The following is a 17,835-nucleotide window of genomic DNA, read 5'->3' as shown; positions in this document are numbered from 1 at the left end:
TTTTGCATTAGGCACACATGTACAACCTATACTGAACTGCTTATCTTCCCAGTAAGGGTGGGTGACAAGGAAGGAAGGAAATGAATCTGGAACTGAAATCAAATATTCAAATATATACATATATATATATATATGTGTGTGTGTGTGTGTGTGTGTGTGTGTGCTCTTATTAATACCAACTTACATGTAATTAGGAAATAAGATATACAGGCACTGAGGCATAGAGATCCACTGGAAAAGTCGAAAGGGGTATGGGAGAAAATATGGGAGAGAGCAGATTGGAGGAGGGGATATCCTGTGGGACTGCTATTTTGGGGCGGTGGGTAGGGGAAAAACAGGGAGAAAATTTGTAACTCAAAATCTGGTGGAAACGAATGATGTAAATCAGAAGTTAATAAAGCATTAAAAAATAAAGAGTACTGGACTTGGATTCAAGAAGACATATCTTCCTGAATTCAAATCCACACTCAGAGTCTTAGTAGTTGTATGACCCTGGGCAAATCACTTAACCCTGTCTGCCTCATTTCATCATCTGTAAAATGAGCTGGAGAAGGAAATGGTAAACCACTCCAGTATCTTTGCCAAGAAAACCCCAGTGGGGTCACAAAGAATTGGACACAACTGAAAAATGACTCAACAACAACTACTGAATGATTTGACATTTTCCAATTCAATCAATTCCTTATAATCAGTCTGCAAATCACTGCTGTAGTTGATTGTGCAACTCAGAACAAAGACAAGGAAACCAACAAAGATGAGAATTTTTGTTTGCTGGTTGGGGAGATGAGGGTAATAAGCAAATTTATAGGTAGCATTCAAGCCTTAAAATAAAATTAAGTTATTTCTCCTACATAAGGAGAAACAATGGCCCAATGAACTATAATGTGTTTTAAACAATATCTTATGCAATGTCTCACATAAAAGAAATAAAAAAGTATAGCACAGAAATGGGCAAATAAGAACAACTTAAGATTAATATAGTGTTTTAAGGTTTAAAAGATGTTTACCCTACCACAATTCTGGAAGTTCTAATACAAGAATTATTAACCTCATTTTGTAAAATTGAGAAAATTGAGGCTCACAGTCCCACAGCTAATTAAGTATCAAAGCCAGAATTTGAACTCACAACTTTTTACACCAAGTCTAGCCTATCTGCTATTATGCCACATTGCTTCTCCCTAACAATTCTCTCCACTAAATCCTTATATTGATGTTTCACTATGGTAGACAGCTGACTCTGAGCTCTCAAGAGCTAGGCATTTTCTACTAAACTAGAGAGACTTCAAGTATGGGTCAGTGACTTATATGTTGCCCAAAGATTAGCTCACTTGATTTGCTGACACGATGCTTTCCTCACAAAAACAAGTTGATAATAAAAGATGGGAATAGTCCATGTTGCAAAGACAGGCATACTAATTCATTGTTAGGAAGGATTGGTATTGTACTGGAAAACAATTTGGAATAATACAAATGGAGTGACTAAAATGCCTATACTTGTTGACCCAGAGATTCCATTTCTAGGCATAAACCCCAAGGAGGGTCATTGACAAAAGAAAGAACCCATTTATACTAAAATACTTATAACAACATTTTGTTTTGTTTTGTTTTAGCTAAGAACTAAAAAAACAAAGTAGACGTCTTTAAGTTTGGGAATGGGTGAACTAATCCTGGTAGAGGAATTTAATTAAATATTACTGTGCCATAAGAAATGATGAACATGACAAATACAGAGAAGCACAGACAGACATATGAACTGTTGCAAAATGAAGTAAGCAGATGGGGAAAATATACAAAAATAGAAATGGGAAAAAGAACATCCATACAAAAAAGAATCAAAACTGAAATTACAAAATTATAAAGAGGAAACGACTCCAAAGGAGAGATATGAGGAAAAAACCCGCCCCCAACTCTTCTGCAGAGGTAAGGTTCCAGAGGGGTTGAATGTTTCCATGGATTGGCTGGTTTTACTCTTTTTCCCCTCTTTTTTTCATTGATTTTTGTTGTTGCTTTCTTCTTGTTATAAGGACAGTTCTCTGGGAGAAGGGGGGGAAGGATACATGGAGAAATGTAGGTAAACAAGAGATATTTATAAAATCTATTTTTGTATGCTGACTTACTGGTAACTTGCTTTTTAAGATCGAATCTTAATTACTTGTCCAAAAACATATTTCTAACTGAGAACATGAATGGATAAAGCAAATGTCTGCTTTATGACAGGGCAGACTTGTGAAATCAATGCAAAAGAAAGTATTATGTTTCAATTTCTAAATTAATTCCTTTCTGTTATCAAAGGGAAATACTTATATTCCCTTAAGCATTTGGGGTTTCTTGGTAAATACAGACACATTAAAATAAGAAATAACAGAGTTTAAATTTGACAGATCTCTAAAAATCACCAAAAATGAAGATCAGACTTTGGAATCCAATTATATATGTAGACACAGATGTTGAGATAAAAATATTAGGTATCAAACTAACTAATCAATTTTTAAAACTCACAGAAGTGAATGTAGAAAAAAATTTAAGTAAAATAAATCTAGAAATTATTTTCAATATCTCTAATTTTTAAACATAAAAAGCAAGTGGAAATTACTGAATGGGTAGTAATAACTCACATGCCTATAGCACAGCTTCACAAAGCCCTTTCCTTATAACTGACATGAGGTATGGAGTGCAAATATTATATCTTCCTCATTTTACGAATCAGAAAAAATGACACAGAGGATAAGTGATTTCAACAATTTGGAACAGTCAGGGCTAAGATTCAAACCTACAATTTTCCTGAGTCTAAGTTCTCTGAACTGCTCTGCCTTTCTTCTTCTATGTTATCCTCAAAGCACAATTCCATGTGCATAAAAAAGGTAGACTGCATAGATCTTCAAAGACAAAGAAGAGAACTGAGATGCATTAATGTTGACTAACAAGCCCAATGACTTTAGAGAAGAGTATTATCTAAGGAATATTTTTTAAATATGTCTAGATTATTTTATACAAATATGAAATATAGAACTAGAGAAGTAGACCAAGACAAGGTATTTTTACAATCTAGGAAAGAAATGAAAGTTACATAGGATCGCAGGATTAAGAAAGATATATCATCTGGTATTACTCTTTCATTTTTCAAATGAATAAACTAAGGTCTATAGAGATGAACTAACTTGACCAAGATCATGTGGATAATAAATAGTAAAGTCAGTATTTAAACTCTGATCTTGTGCTGTCCCCTTAGGACTATGTGCTATTTAACTATTCAGGGAAAGGTTTGAGCTTTTGCTGCAGCGCTTGTGAGTTGACGTTACAAAGTAAATACCTCTGCACCATGATAAATGAGAATTCTGGTATAAAACTTGCATGCATTTGTAAGAATTGGTATTAAATGATGTCTCTTGTTTCGTGCCTTCCACCACAACCCTACACTGTGTACTAATACCCTAGGGCAACTCTCCTCATTCTGGTTAGATACGAAAAAAAACCCATGAATTTCTAAAGCACTTGGGAACCCTAGCTGGCCTGATTTACATTAATCACCTTTAAGACAGGAAATAATATTTGCCTTATTTTTCCAGACACAAAAATGGAATATCAAGAAACATAAAAAGCAGGCTTTACTCCATGGTGACATAGGAGATTAGAGGAAATTCTTGAAGGGTAGCCCTGAGGGATCTCTACTTAATTCAGAGTCCATGTGATGATAATTCTGTCTTAATATGAATGAGACTTGGAATCACAAATGTTTTTCCAAAAGAATAGCCCTCCAGTCTAGTAAAGAGTATTAAAAATCACGTGATTTTTAATTGTATATCATTTGTTCAAATAACTCAATTGGTTTTTGCAATAGATCAGTGAAGTAGGCTTTTTTAGTAGTCTATTATTATTCACATTTTAAGATGAGAAAAATGGGACAAAAGACGTCAGACCACTTGCCCAAGGCCACAGATTTAATAATAGAGTAAGGATTAGATCTTGAATTTTACATCTCCTTTCTGAATGCTACAATGAATTCATACCTTCAAATGTTCTGTTCCTAGTCTGCTGAATGATTTTTCCTCCATCCTTCTTGCTATAGCCAGCCCTCAGAACTTCATGTAAAGCCAGACCATAGAGAAGAATGGCATCATGGAATCCTTCCACAAACATGTTAACCTGAAAGGGTAATAATATCAGTTAGCTGAGACCAAGTGCAAAATTACTTATCTTTATGAATATTAACAATGATCTCCATCATTGCCCCCATTTCAAAACTAGAGAAACTAAAGTTTATCATATTTGGTTGTTGTGTAGTCTTTTCAGTTGTATATGACTCTTTGTGACCCCATTTGGGATTTTCTTGGCAATGATACTGGAGTGGTTTGCCATTTCCTTCTCCAGAGCATTTTACACATCAGGAAACTGAGGTAAACAGGTTTAAATAACTTGTCCAGGGTCACATAGCTAGTAAGTCTCTGAGCCTGGATCTGAACTCAAGAAGATGAGTCTTCCTGATTCCAGGGCCAGCACTCCATTCACTGCACCACTTAGCCACCTCTAAGGTATATCATTCCTGTTTTAAGGTTCCTGGGAACTTTTCCCTTCCTGCAGAATCCTATGATACCTAAGTTTAATCATCAAATTTATATTTGGATTCTACCACTTTGACAGACATTGAGTGGCACTCTGGGAGGGATGAGAGCAAATCTCCAAGTTTCCAACACTAGCTGTAGAGCTTAAGTCTTAAAGTCACTGTCTCAAAGCACAATGACACTACCCTGAGGAAAAGAGGGGCAAAGGGGCGACATTGCCTGGTCCAAAATTATCTTTGGTGAACTTAGTCTGTAGATTTTCCAAGGAATCATGACATTTCCAATTGAGCAATGAGAATCTTACAGATTATATAAAAAGGTTAGTAACTACAGTCAAATTTTAACAAATGCAATTCAACTACATCATGGGTTTTCATGCTAATATTTGAGAAGAGGATTCATATACTCTAACAATTAGTTTTTTAAAAGTCCCCTCTTTTTGGGGGGCATCTCCATTCTTGCTCTCTGCAATTTTGGTATTTCCTGTGCCAAATGTGTGTGTGTGTATGCTCACATATATACATATATACACACATATATACTGTACATGAAAATACTTGAATCTCATTTCTCCTGATTAATCAATCAGTCAACAAATATCTCCTATGTATCCAGCCCTATGCCACATGGGGATAAAAAGACAAAGCAGAATACCACCCGACCTCAAGGAATTTACTTTCTATTCTATGCCCATACGAAAATATGTAAAGAATATAAAATAAATAGGGTGAAGGATTTAATGCTGAAGGAAAACAGCCTACATGAATTCTCATTTCTAGAGCTGTATTCAAATCCGACTTTAATTTGCAAATGAATCTGACACATCTCCCTCTTCCTCTACAATATGGCTAATTTTCTCCTTCCCACTAGGGACACAGTTAGCACCTGTGAGGCCAGCTGTAGGTTGAGACCCCATTAGCAGCACTGCTTGCTACCAGAAGTCGTTCATAATACCTACCTCATAGGCCTCAAGCCAGAAGCAAAATCCTAGTGTTGAGACTCTTCACAAGTAGCAAATCCTCACACTTACATTTGCTTTGTAATGGAAGGAATGCCTCCTAACACATTATAGATACTGGAAATTCGAAGTTTAAAGAAGAAAAAGTGTAATTTGAAGTACAAAGTGAAAGATGGAAAGAAAAAAAACAACACTTCAAAATCAAGTTATCCTTGAAGCTCTCTGTGCTGGTGGATCATGGGACCCCAAGGAAATTAGAAATAATTTTTAGGTGAGACTGTACCTAAGCCATTAAAATGAATATGCATTGTATTATTGTCATCGACCTTGGGAAAAGAGATCCTCTGGGTAACCTGGACTTCATACCCCTCAGTCCTGAAAAACACTTTCTTATCTATTATAAATAAGTCTTTCCTAAATAGCTAAATTGATTTGATTGATGCTCAATGTTGTCCAAATCAAGTTAAAGAGCTATAATGCAGATGTTAGCGCAATTTACCTTCTAAGTCATACAATAGTGATGTAAAAGACAAACAGAATAATCATAGAAATGCATAGAGATTACATAATTGAATAGAGAAATAACCTAATGGTGACAGTCAAATTCAAGAATGATAAATATTTGCACTATGTAGTCGATTGTTTATCATTGGAATGAAATGGGATTCGTTATCTCTCTTCAAACTGGGGAAGTTCTGTGGTAGAAATGGGATTGTGCCTCAACATTTCAAAGTTAGAGCATATCTAATATAGATTATGTGTAGTTTTATGCTATTTCTCCTAGGCTGGCCCTTGCTAGACATAAAGAACAACTTGGTCAGTATCCTCCCTACAGTACTAGGAAGAATGGGATTGTCATCATTTGGCTCTTTTACTAATAACATCCATCAGTTACACCATATAATGCAGGACAGGGGAGTAAAGCAACAATTTATTGAGGGGTAGTAACTTATGAAACAGATTACTTTGAGATTCAAATAGTAATCTTTCTCTCTGTTTCTCTTCTCTTTCTCTCTCTGTCGCTCTCTCATAAAACAATCTTACAGTCAGAGGAATTCCTTAATTGCTTGCATTAGCAGCTTTCCTCATACAGGCAAAGAATGAGGCTTCTCAGCTGTTCTCTAAAGTGGGAGTAAATAATCCTTGCTTCTAACTCCCCAGGATGCTCAGTTCTAGAGGAGAACACTTGTAAATCACCTGGTGTTTATTAGAATAAAGATACCTAAATTAAAAACAATGTCAGATCCTGCCTGGTTTTTACTTTGTAGTATTCACATGTGTTGAAACAATTAATATGATGACTGTCTTCTTACTTGTAAACCCCTAGCTCACAAACTTTGGTGAGGATACAAATTTCCTAGCTTCTATAAAGTAGAGGTTTGCAAAGAATCCTCAGAAAAAAAGTCCACCTCCCAAACTCCCACACCACAAAGAATGAGAAGCATTTGTGAAGGACAGTAATGGTTTGGAGGAGAGAGCGGGTCCTCCCCTGCCAAAGCAGCATGACAGTCGATGTGACAATCTGTTTTTCTACCCTGAAGATGCAACCTTGGATCATGAACTCTGGAGAAGCAGAGGCTGAAATGTAGCCTTCACTTTCTGTTTCAGGATTCCTGTGGATCTGGGGGACTGGGGAAAGCAATCAGTAGGGGTAAGGAGAAGGGAACAAATAGCCTGAGACACACTGAGAGTTGGAAGGGACTTTAGAAACCATCTAGAGCAATCCCTTCATTTTACAAATCCCTTCCTAACCTCTAGCCTAGTTATGGCAGAGGCCTTTTCATCACTTCATGTTTCTCCACACTCCAGGTTCATCCACAACATTGCTGCCAAAGTCATTTTCCTTGAGCACAGATCTGATTATGTCACTCCCCAATGCAATCAACTCTACTGGTTCCCTGATTACCTCTAGGATCAGTTATAAATGTGAGTGTGTGTATGTGTGTATATGTGTACATAGAGGACACAGGATGAGTTGATTATGAAGGGATGATATATAAAAAATAAAATTAAGAGGTGGGAGAGGAATATAATGAGAGAAGGAGAAAAGGAGAGATAGAATAGGGTAAATTATCTCATATAAAAGAAAACTGTTACAATGGAGGGGAAGAGCAGGAAGGTGAAAGGGAATAGGTCAACCTTATTCTCTTTGAATTTGGCTTAGGGAGGGAATGACATACACACTAAATTGGGTCTCTTATCCTACAGGAAAGTAAGGGGGAAGTGGATAAGAGGGGGATGATAGAAGGGAGGGCATATTGGGGGAGAGGGTAGTTAGAACCAAACACTTTTGAAAAGGATCAAATATAACTCTCTTCAGCATTTTAAACCCTCTTCAACCTTTCCAGTCTGAATCTTTCCATGGTTATTTTATCTTACTCTTTCTTTTGTACTTGGCTTATGCAAATCATAAGAATCATAATGCAAAATGACCAAATGTCCTATAAAATGTTGTTTCTTCTTTCCTTTGAATAGTTGTCTGAATTCTGCCAAATCATTCATTGGACTTTCCAAGTGAGTACCTATAAGCCATCTTTCCTTTTGGCTACAACTTTAGTGCTGAACTTGGACTCAGGGAAATTTGGGTTCAGATACTGCGTCTGACAGTTACTGGAAATGTGAATATGGATCTAACCATTCTGAGTATCAGCTTCCTCATCTGTAAAATGGTGTGGGCATCTCAGGTGTGTGACTTTCTCAAGGACTGTAGACATGAATGGGAGGAGAGCTATGTCAACAGTTAGCAGGGACAGTTAGATCGAGTAAAGATTTTTTAGGAGAGAGGAAACTTGGGCTAGTTTGTAGACAGCAGCAAAAGAGTCAGTAGGGAGGGACTGATAGAGAAAGAGTAGGGATGATAGTAGGGACGATCTACCAGAGAATAGAGGGGATGGGATCAAGGGTACATGCAAAGTGATTTGTCTAGTCAAGAAGGGCCATGTTTTCCTTGTGAGACATGAGTGAAAGTGGAGATATTGGGGAAAAGACATGAGAAATTTAAGATCAAGAGAGGTAACGAGTGAGCTCTTGGGGCAGCTAGGTGGCTCAGTGAATAGAGCACTGGCCCTGGAGTCAAGAGGACCTGGGTTCAAATCCAGCCTCAGACACTTAACACTTACTAGCCATGTGACCTTGGGCAAGTCACTTTACCCCAATCGCCCTGCCTTTCCCCCTCCAAAAAAAAGCAAAAAAAAAAATGTGCTCTTGGCAAATAGCCTCTACTTTTTTAAGTGAAATATAAGGTAAGGCCCTCTGCTGAGATGGTAGGAGGAGTTGATGCCTTAGAAAACTTGAAGATTATAGGGGCGGCCAGGTGGCACAGTGAGTAAGAGTGCTGGCCATGGTGTCAGGAGACCCGGGATCGGTTCCAGCCTCAGATACTTGGCACCCACAAAAAATAACTGGCCTTGTAACCTTGAGCAAGTTACTTAACCCCAATTTCTTAAAAAGAAAATAAAAGAAAACTTGAAGATGGATGAAAAGGTGTGAAATAAAGGTTGTAGTGAGTAGAATAGTGAATTTATGATGGATGTATAAAAGGATTGCCTTGCTTCAGCTGAACCCAGTTAAGATAATGTAATCTAAATTTGTGATGGACTCAATTAACAAAGTTCTGTTATTTTCTCCAGCTCTGTTCAGCAGCATGGGAAAGGGACTTGAGGAGAATGTTGTGGGCAATCCAAAGTTGGAGATGACAACGCATGACCAGGCAAAGGGGTAAGCAATTCAAGTGTAGGAGACAGTATAGTAATAAGTTGATGTTCATGTTCAGTTGTTTAATCATGTACAGCCCTTTGTGACCCTATGAAATATAGTGTCTAAGGGGTTTTATTGGCAAAGATACTGGAGTGATTTGCCATTTCCTTCTCCAGCAGATTAAGGCAAACAAAGGTGAAGTGACTTGCCCAGGGTCACACTAGCTAGTGTCTGAGGCTGGATGTGAACTCAGTTCTTCTGAACTCCAGGCCCAGTGCTCTATTCACTGGGCCATCTATTTGCCTCCCTGATAAGTTACACATTTGAAAACTCGTATTTCCTTGAAATTATCTTAAAATTGTCCTTCTGGCTTTTATTCCTTTCAGTTTATACTCTATCAATAATAACAGCTAATATTTACACATAACTTTACAAAGCATTTTTCTCACAATACTTTAAGGTTGTCAGTGCAAATATTGTCATACTCATTTTATAAATGAGAAAACTAAGCTCTGTGAGGTTAAGGGTCTTACCCATAGCCATACAGCTGAGAAGGGCTGAGGCCAGGACTCAAACCTACTTGATATATATACTTGTGTCCTTATAGCTGTACTTTCTTGATTTGAATTCTATTTCTTCTTAGTCTTGGTAGATACTAATTTTTTTATTCTATCTGTCCTCATAAAAAAGTTGTTCCATTTCCTTGATCAACTAAAAATAATTATCTTCCCTGAAACTTTTATAATACAGTTCAATATGAAGCACCATAAAAACACAAAGTAGTCTTATTTATTGCTGTATAGCTTCCAAAATCACATGCAGTATTCCAGACAGAGTAGGGTTATGGCTCAGATATGGGAACTTCCAATGACTTTAGAAAGAGGCATAGATTAGGCTTAATTCCAAAAGGGATTCATTGTGATATGAGCCAGTCCCTTCTGTGTACACTTATTTTCTATTAGTAAATAGATAGATGCATGGATTACTTTAACTGCCCTCAGTGGTTTGAGGAAACAGTAAATCACAAAACTGAAAAAAGCCCTTAGAGGTGACCTGATTTAACTTTCTTATTTTATACCGAAATGTTATGGGAATGGGAATCTGAAGATCTTCCCTGCCCCTTGGCCCTTTGATAGGCTTAAGTGACTCTGAGAACCTTCCCTGATTTGAAAATATACTCTGTCTCCTAATAGGCTGAATGTGGCCACATGGAGCCTGTGATGGGAGGCTTGTTTTTCAGGAATGCCCACACCTTGTTATTTTGTGATTAGGCAATGGGCCAAGAGGGTTCTGACATTCTCTGACCCAGGAGAAGGCTATATATACACTGATGTGAGGTTTTGCTTTGGGGCTCACTTTGAGAAGAGTTGTGTGATTTGGTCAGATGAGACTTTGGGTCCCCCAGCTTTGAAAACCCAGATGTTGGTGCTTCCCTCTCTGGTAACTAACCAAGTATGGATGTAATGGTCAGACAGCTGGAAGCCCTGTCTGCTGATCTGTTTCTCTGTCTGCTTGTAACTTCTGTTTGTATTCTCTGAAGTTCAGGGTGTTGACTTATTTTCCCCAAACTAGGTAAATGTTTGATTAAAGTAAGATTGTTAACTCATTTTGAGTTGCTATCCTTTAGAAAAGCAGATCTAAGAACCTGTGCTAGAAGCCATCCTGGGTATGCTAGGGTGTTTGCTGCTACACTATGAAAACTGCAAGAAGTATCTAGGGTCACCCAGCTTCCCAGGGCCAGGCCTTAATTCTGGTACAACATGCCTGCTGCCATTATCAGTGCTCATTTATTTTTTAATCCTCATATCTCCTTAAGCACCTAAATTACTCCTAGGAAAAAAGTTAGTCATTAAGCTATGTAACTATTAAGTTACCAACTATGTATGCCTTTGAAGGAAATTTTTTTCCTTAATGTGAATAAAACTTTATAATATATTGGCTGAATCCCAGGAGAGGAAAAAGAAAGGAGGGCAGGGAATCACTTAGTGTAATTTTTAATTGAGTGTAAGGAAAACAGGAACAAAAAAATAAAACTAAACTCATAAACCACGTCATTACAAAAAACCCAAGGGCTGTGAAATATCCTAAATAGGATTATTACCTCCTTGTTTCTACAAGTTGTGTCTCCTTTAATACAACTCAAGAGTGCATTAGCTTTTTTGGTTGTCAGATCACAATGGTGACTCACATCTACTAAACCCCTCCCCCAGATTTTTTTAGTGTGGAGGTCATACCCCCATTTTATTCTTATGAAGTTGAGGTTTGGAACCCAAGTGTAAGACTTTACATTTGTTCCTACTGAATTATACCTTTTGATGGTAGTGTGGTATGGTAGATTGGGAGGCAACATTAGAACCAGGATGTACTAGGTACAAGTCATGTATCTGACATATATTGGCTGTGTCACAAACAGTAAGCCATTTAACCAGCTTCTTATTATCACAGACAATATTCTAAAACTAAAGGTTACAGTTAAATTGCTGATTCACATTAATCCACATCAATGAAATTACAAGTCTTTAAAAGAATAACCATTGCTAATTGTACATGGCTTTAAAACTCAGGCAAAGACTCTATATTAGCAATTAACAATTATTTTCAAGAATAAATGGTGATTTTGATGTGTACCTACCAGGGAAAATATTATATTTTTGTAGTTGTTGTTCAATAGTGTCTGACTCTTCACAACCCCATTTGGGGTTTTCTTGGCAAAGGTACTGGAGTGGTTTGCCATTTCCTTCTCCAAATCATTTTACAGATGAGGTAACTGAAGCAAACAACATTAAATGACTTGCCCAAGTTACACAGGTCACACAGCTAGTAAGTGTGCAAGGCCAGAGTTGAATTCAGGTCTTCCTGACTCCAGGCCTAATGCTCTATCCACTTCACCATCTAGCTCTTCTAAATATGATATTACCCTTTGAATAATCTACAGCTTCCCATTTGTTGAATAGTCATTGAATTAAAACTACTATACTTGCAAAATGACTGAAATCCATCTAAAAGCTAATTGATAAGTCACCTAGAAAGTAATAGAACACTGGGGAATAATTGAAGGAAGGCATAGAATCTTAAGAGCTGGAAAGTACTTTGGCTTCATCTAGTCCCATCTTCTCCGTTTAACAGATAAGGAAATTGAGGTCCACCAAAGATATATTACTAGTTCAAGTAAACAAAGCTTTACAATTAAAAATGTTGCCATACCAATATACTTTCCTTTAATGAGAGTATGACTGAAAGCAATTTTGCATATTTATCTATTTTGTAAGTCAAAAAAAACCCCATAAAAATGCAACTGATTTTATGTTAATAGAAAATAAATGACTGGTTAGTGATAGGGAAGCAATTTTCAAATAAGCTGTCTGTATATAATAAGACAACTGACTTGTTGAAAAAGCAATGATCAAAAACCAAAAAAGATATACAACGAAAACAACTCCAACCTGACCTAGTTAAATAAGCTGTCAACTCCAAAAATGGGAAATGGAAGGAGGAAAAAATGCTAACACAAATTATAACCATTTCCTAAGAATTTTAATCAGTATAAAATTATTAACATCATAAGGTGACCAGCGCACCCTAGAAATTTCCTAAATCACCAAACACTTTCTGTCACATCAGTTGGGGAGATAAACTCATTTGTAAAATCTTATAGCATTGTGGGAAAACAAGTATATTGACGCATTAATGTTGCTATAAATTGGTGAAGTAGTCCAACCCTTCTGGACATATATTTGGAATCATGCAAGAAAAGTGACTAAAATATCTATATTCTTTGACTCAGATCCTATTGAAATCAAAGACAGAAACAAAGGTACAACATGGATCAAAATATGTATAGTGGCACTCTGAGGTCGCAAGAAGCAGAAAACAGAGTCTGTGCCCATCAACTGGAGAAATGGATGGAAAAACAAAACAAAGGCAAGTATGATATATATGAATAGAATGGAACATTCTTATGCAGTATGAAACACCAAATAGAAGGAATGCAGAGAAACATGAGATGATTTCCTATGAACTAATGCTGAGTTGAAATAAGCAGAACAGAAAAAAATGCACACAATGACTACAAAAATGTCAATGAGATGACCACTAAAATGAAATTGAGCTCCAAGGAACTGAAAAACCAAGACGGTCGTTAGAGGAAAAATCTAGAGATTCACAAAGGAAAAAAGAGGCGTGTATTTTGACTTTAAAAAATGAGTTTTGATTCTGATCCCAAAGAAAGACTCAATAAAATAGGGGGAAGACTCCTAGTGAATTCTGTTACTTAGAGAGGCAGCATGGTATAATTAATATAAGGAATATAGGATTTGGAATTGCAGAAAAGAGGTTCAAATTTAGTCTCAGCTACTTTGTGACCTGGGGTAAATTACTTAACTTGTTTAAGTCTTAATTTCTTCATTTTCAAAATGACAGAGACTCTAAAAATCCTATGATCTTATTAGGAGATATAAAATTACTTTTGAGGTCCTAAATCCAAGAAATAGTTTTCAATGACTCACAATTAACCTAAGAGTATTTTATCAACTAGTGATTTTAAAAGTTCGTCCAGGACCCAATAGAGTTTTAATACTTCATCAGTAGTTGGAATGATACTATAAAAAAAATTCTTCATGATGGAAACTTAAAGACACAATTCCTTCCCCCCACCCCCAATTTGAAGGGTGACTCCAAGGTTCTATAAGGTGAGTAGTATGCAAATTTTCAAACTTGTGAAGGTGAAGAAGCAAAAACAAAATTATAATGAAGTTAAAATGAACAAGTGCACAGTTATTGACAAGGGGGGAAAGGCACAATTCATCAAGTATATGATATGGAAGGCCTATCTCTCTGCACATATGGTAGCAAAAAAGATGAAGAACAAAAATAAGTCATGAAATAAGCGTCCACAAAAATGACTACTTTTGTGTTTCTCAAGGTCAAAAGTCACCCAGTAGACCCTCTTGTAACCCTTTTATGGCATCCAGATGACTGCTTTTTAACATCTGCAGTGACAGGGTGTTCACTCCTTCAAAGGCTTCACTGTGGAATAGCTTCCATGGTCAGTAAGTTCTTCCTTCTGTTTATCTGAAATCTGAGTTCTTGTCATCTCCACTAATTGTTCTTTATCCTACCTTCTAGAAGAAAGATGGAGTCTATACAATAGCCTTTCAAATATTTGAAGATAGCAACCATCATGGGCCCCCTAAACATTCCTAGTTTCCTCAATTATTTTCATTATGGAAGTGATTTCCAAACTCCCCTCATGATCTCAGTCACCTATTTTCGCATGCTCTATAGTCTGTAAATGTTTAATCTCAAAATGTGAAGAGCAGAGCTAAATATAGTATTCTAGACATGGTTTGAATAGTGCAAAAGACTGGATTATTGACTCCCTTTTTCTGCACACTTGATTTCGATTCGTATATTGCATTAACTTTTTTAGTAGCTACATATAATGCTGGTTCATTTTGAATTCATGTGAATTCAAGTGAAGACCTTACATCTTTTTACTTGTGCTGTTATCAAGCCGTATCTCTTCCATCTTATACTTGGTACAATTTTTTTTTTTCTCAATCTGAAGCAAGGACATTACATATCATTAAATTTCAACTTGGTTTTGGCATAGTGTTCCAGTCTAGTACAACTAGGTGGCATAGTAGATAGAGTGCCAGACCTGAAGTTAGAAGGACTCATCTTAATGAGCTCAATCAAGGCTCTGACAACTTTAGTAGCTAAGTGACCCTAAGCAAGTCACTTAACCTTGTTTGCCTCAGTTTCTTATCTGTAAATTGAACTGGAGAAGAAAATGGCAAACCACTCCAGTATCTCTGCTAACAAAACCCCAATGGGGTCATGAAGAGTCAGATGTGACTGAAACACAAACCCAACAACATCCAACCAAATGTAATTTTTAAAAAATTCTTATTCTGTCATCTAATCTGTTAGATTTTGCCTCCTGGCTCTGTCATTTGTACACTCAATGAGAATATTTTCTAGGTCACTAATTTGAAAGAAACAACAACAACGAAGCTCAGATAGGTCAGGCCTAAGGACAAAGCTTTGTTACATTACACTGGAGACCTTCCTCTAGGCTAGCATCAATCAATAATTAATATCCTCTAGGTTAAAATTTCAACTAGTTACAATGCTACCTAGTTTTATAATTATTTAGCCAAACATTTCTCCATCTTAGAAGCATGGACTTTTAAAGTCAGAAAATGCCTTAAAGCTCATCTAGTCCAGAATGTCAGTTTACAAATAAAGATGTAAAGTTCAAGAATTTAAGTGACAAGGTGGCACAGCTAGTTATCAGCAGAGTCAGGACTAGTATCAATGTCACCAGATTCCCAATCTAGTGTTCTTTTCTCTTATGTCCACAAGGACTTCATAAAGCCCGTTTCAAGGATCTTGCTGAAATCCATACGGAACAAGGAAGGGAGAATGTACCTGTGATTTCATGATTGGAGAGAGCATCTGGTGAGGATCTTCCTCTCTCCAGGTATGTCTGTGTCTTCTCTAAACTGGACAGTCTCAGAGAACTGCCTACAATACTGAGAAATTAAGTAACTTGCTCAGTCCTGCACAGCCAGGACATGTAAAAGGCCAGGCACATATGGAATAAAAATATGCCTGTGACATCCCGATGGTATTCTATAGCTATTGATGGAAAGGCAGCTAGGGAGAGCACTGGGCTTGAAATCAGGAGGACTCATCTTAATTCAAATCTGGCCTCCGATGCTTACTGGCTGTGTGACCCTGGGCAAATCACTTAACCTTGTTTGCCTCTGTCCCTCATCTGTAAAATGAGCTAAAGAAGGAAATGGCAAACCACTCCAGTATCTCTGCCAAGAAGATATGGGGTCATGAAGAGTTAGACACGACTGAAACAACTAACCAACAAAAGCTGTTTATAGAACCAATGGGTCAAGTAAGCCTTTCAGAAAGGTGTGTGTGTGTGTGTGTGTGTGTGTGTGTGTATTTTCCAAGACTTGCTCTTAGCTAATTAATGGTGTCTCCCAAAGACCACTGCTTCCTTTTCTAAGGTCTCACAAACCATCTATTTACTAATTCACTCTACATTTTTTTCAGAGCTCAATAACAAATTATTCCTATGTAGTTTCTACTTTTTTCCATTTTTCAAAAATTAGAGCGTCATTTGAGTATTCTCTCTAGTCTTCTCACACATCTTCTGTTTTTCATGTTTGCTCAAAAGTTTCTAGTCAGGCTTCAGCAACAGCAGCAACACTGTCTTGGCCTAGGGCCTATACTTATTTAGATGTTCTCTCACTATTTCTTCAACTACCTGAAGATTCAATTCTACATTAATCAAGTTTGTTTTACTCTTTCCGGTTTGAAGGACTTCTTTGATGGGGCAGCTGGAAATAAAATAAAAGTTGAGTTGTTTTGCTTTTTCTTCATCGTCTATAAACATGATTCTATCTTTCTTTTTAAAAAAATACATTTATTTATTTACTTTTAGTTTACAATTTTTAGTTCCACAATCCCTTGAGTTTCAAATTTTCTCTCCCTGCCTCTCCTCCACCCTCCCCCTCATGGAGGCATGCAATCAAATATAGGCTCTACAAATACCATCTTTCTTAATTAATTCTAGCCATTCCTGGTTTATATTCTTTTCTTTTGTCATTTTCAGTTTTATTTATTTTTTAATATTACATACCTTAACAGATTATTGTCACTTCATGAGAAGTCTCATCACAAAGTAAAACAGGTAAATAAAACTAATAATATAGTGACTTCATCTAAAAGTGCATGCAATAGTTCAGATCTGTAGCACTACCTCTATTTTTAAAAATTCACAGAAATCCTTTTTCTTTCCCTCCCACTCTATCTTATTGAAAAAAAGAAAAGAAAAAACAAATTTCTTGTAACAGATATATCATGAGGCAAAACAAATTCCATGTGTTTGTATATATACATCTATGTGTGTGTGCATGTGTGTGTGTCTACACACATATGTCTATGGACTTATTCTATACCCTAAATATACACTTCTCTGCCATGCAGAGCATATTTTATTACATGGAATGATGAATGGTTACTGCATTGCTCATAGTTTTTATAGCTTTTAAAGTTGAATGTTTTTAGTGCTATCATTGTAGAAATGATACTCCTGATTCTGCTCACATCATTGTTCAAATAAAAATAGCTCTGCATTTTGCTTTTTTATCATGCCTGCCATCTTTGTTTCACTACCTTTTCTATAACATTGCAACAATCCAACATTTTTTCAGCCACACTATAAACAACCCCTGATCACTCTGGAATCACATTTTTTAGAGATAAAAGAAGCCTAAGGAATCATGTAGTTGGACTCTCATCTGAGATATACCGGCCTCTGACACCCCTATGCCTCCTGTCTTCAACTACGATACCCTAAAATCCTTAGACATAATCACCCAAACCACCCACTATACTCACCCTACTTCTTTCATTCCCTGTAGCTATGGAAGACTCCTCTGCTTTCTGTACTTACATTTACTATTCTACCACCTCTAAGTTAGGTACATATCCATGCAACAGCTCCCCTCTTCCAAAAAACCTTTCCCTCACCTCCCAGAAAGCAGAACCCAAATCCCACATCTTTGAAGACTTCCCAAGGAAAAAAAAACACAAAAC

At 36.8% G+C, this 17,835-nt stretch overlaps 1 protein-coding gene across 7 annotated transcripts in view; it reads right to left on the bottom strand.

The window, feature by feature from the left end:
* Positions 1 to 17,835, bottom strand: part of LOC138171398 (atrial natriuretic peptide receptor 3) — an 86,180-nt gene that overhangs the window by 24,944 nt on the left and 43,401 nt on the right. For all 7 annotated transcript variants that reach the window (XM_069100892.1, XM_069100923.1, XM_069100908.1 and 4 more), the window contains one exon: positions 4,008 to 4,143. In XM_069100892.1, the coding sequence (XP_068956993.1) occupies positions 4,008 to 4,143 (136 nt within the window). The remainder of the gene's footprint in view (positions 1 to 4,007; positions 4,144 to 17,835) is intronic.

The sequence above is a fragment of the Petaurus breviceps genome, unplaced genomic scaffold, assembly GCF_028583685.1.
Source record: "Petaurus breviceps papuanus isolate PSGF00001 unplaced genomic scaffold, PetGlider_PUasm1.0 128, whole genome shotgun sequence".
NCBI lineage: Eukaryota > Metazoa > Chordata > Mammalia > Diprotodontia > Petauridae > Petaurus > Petaurus breviceps.
The sequence above is the reverse complement of the archived record's forward strand: the minus strand, read 5'-3'. Positions and strand labels throughout refer to the sequence as shown.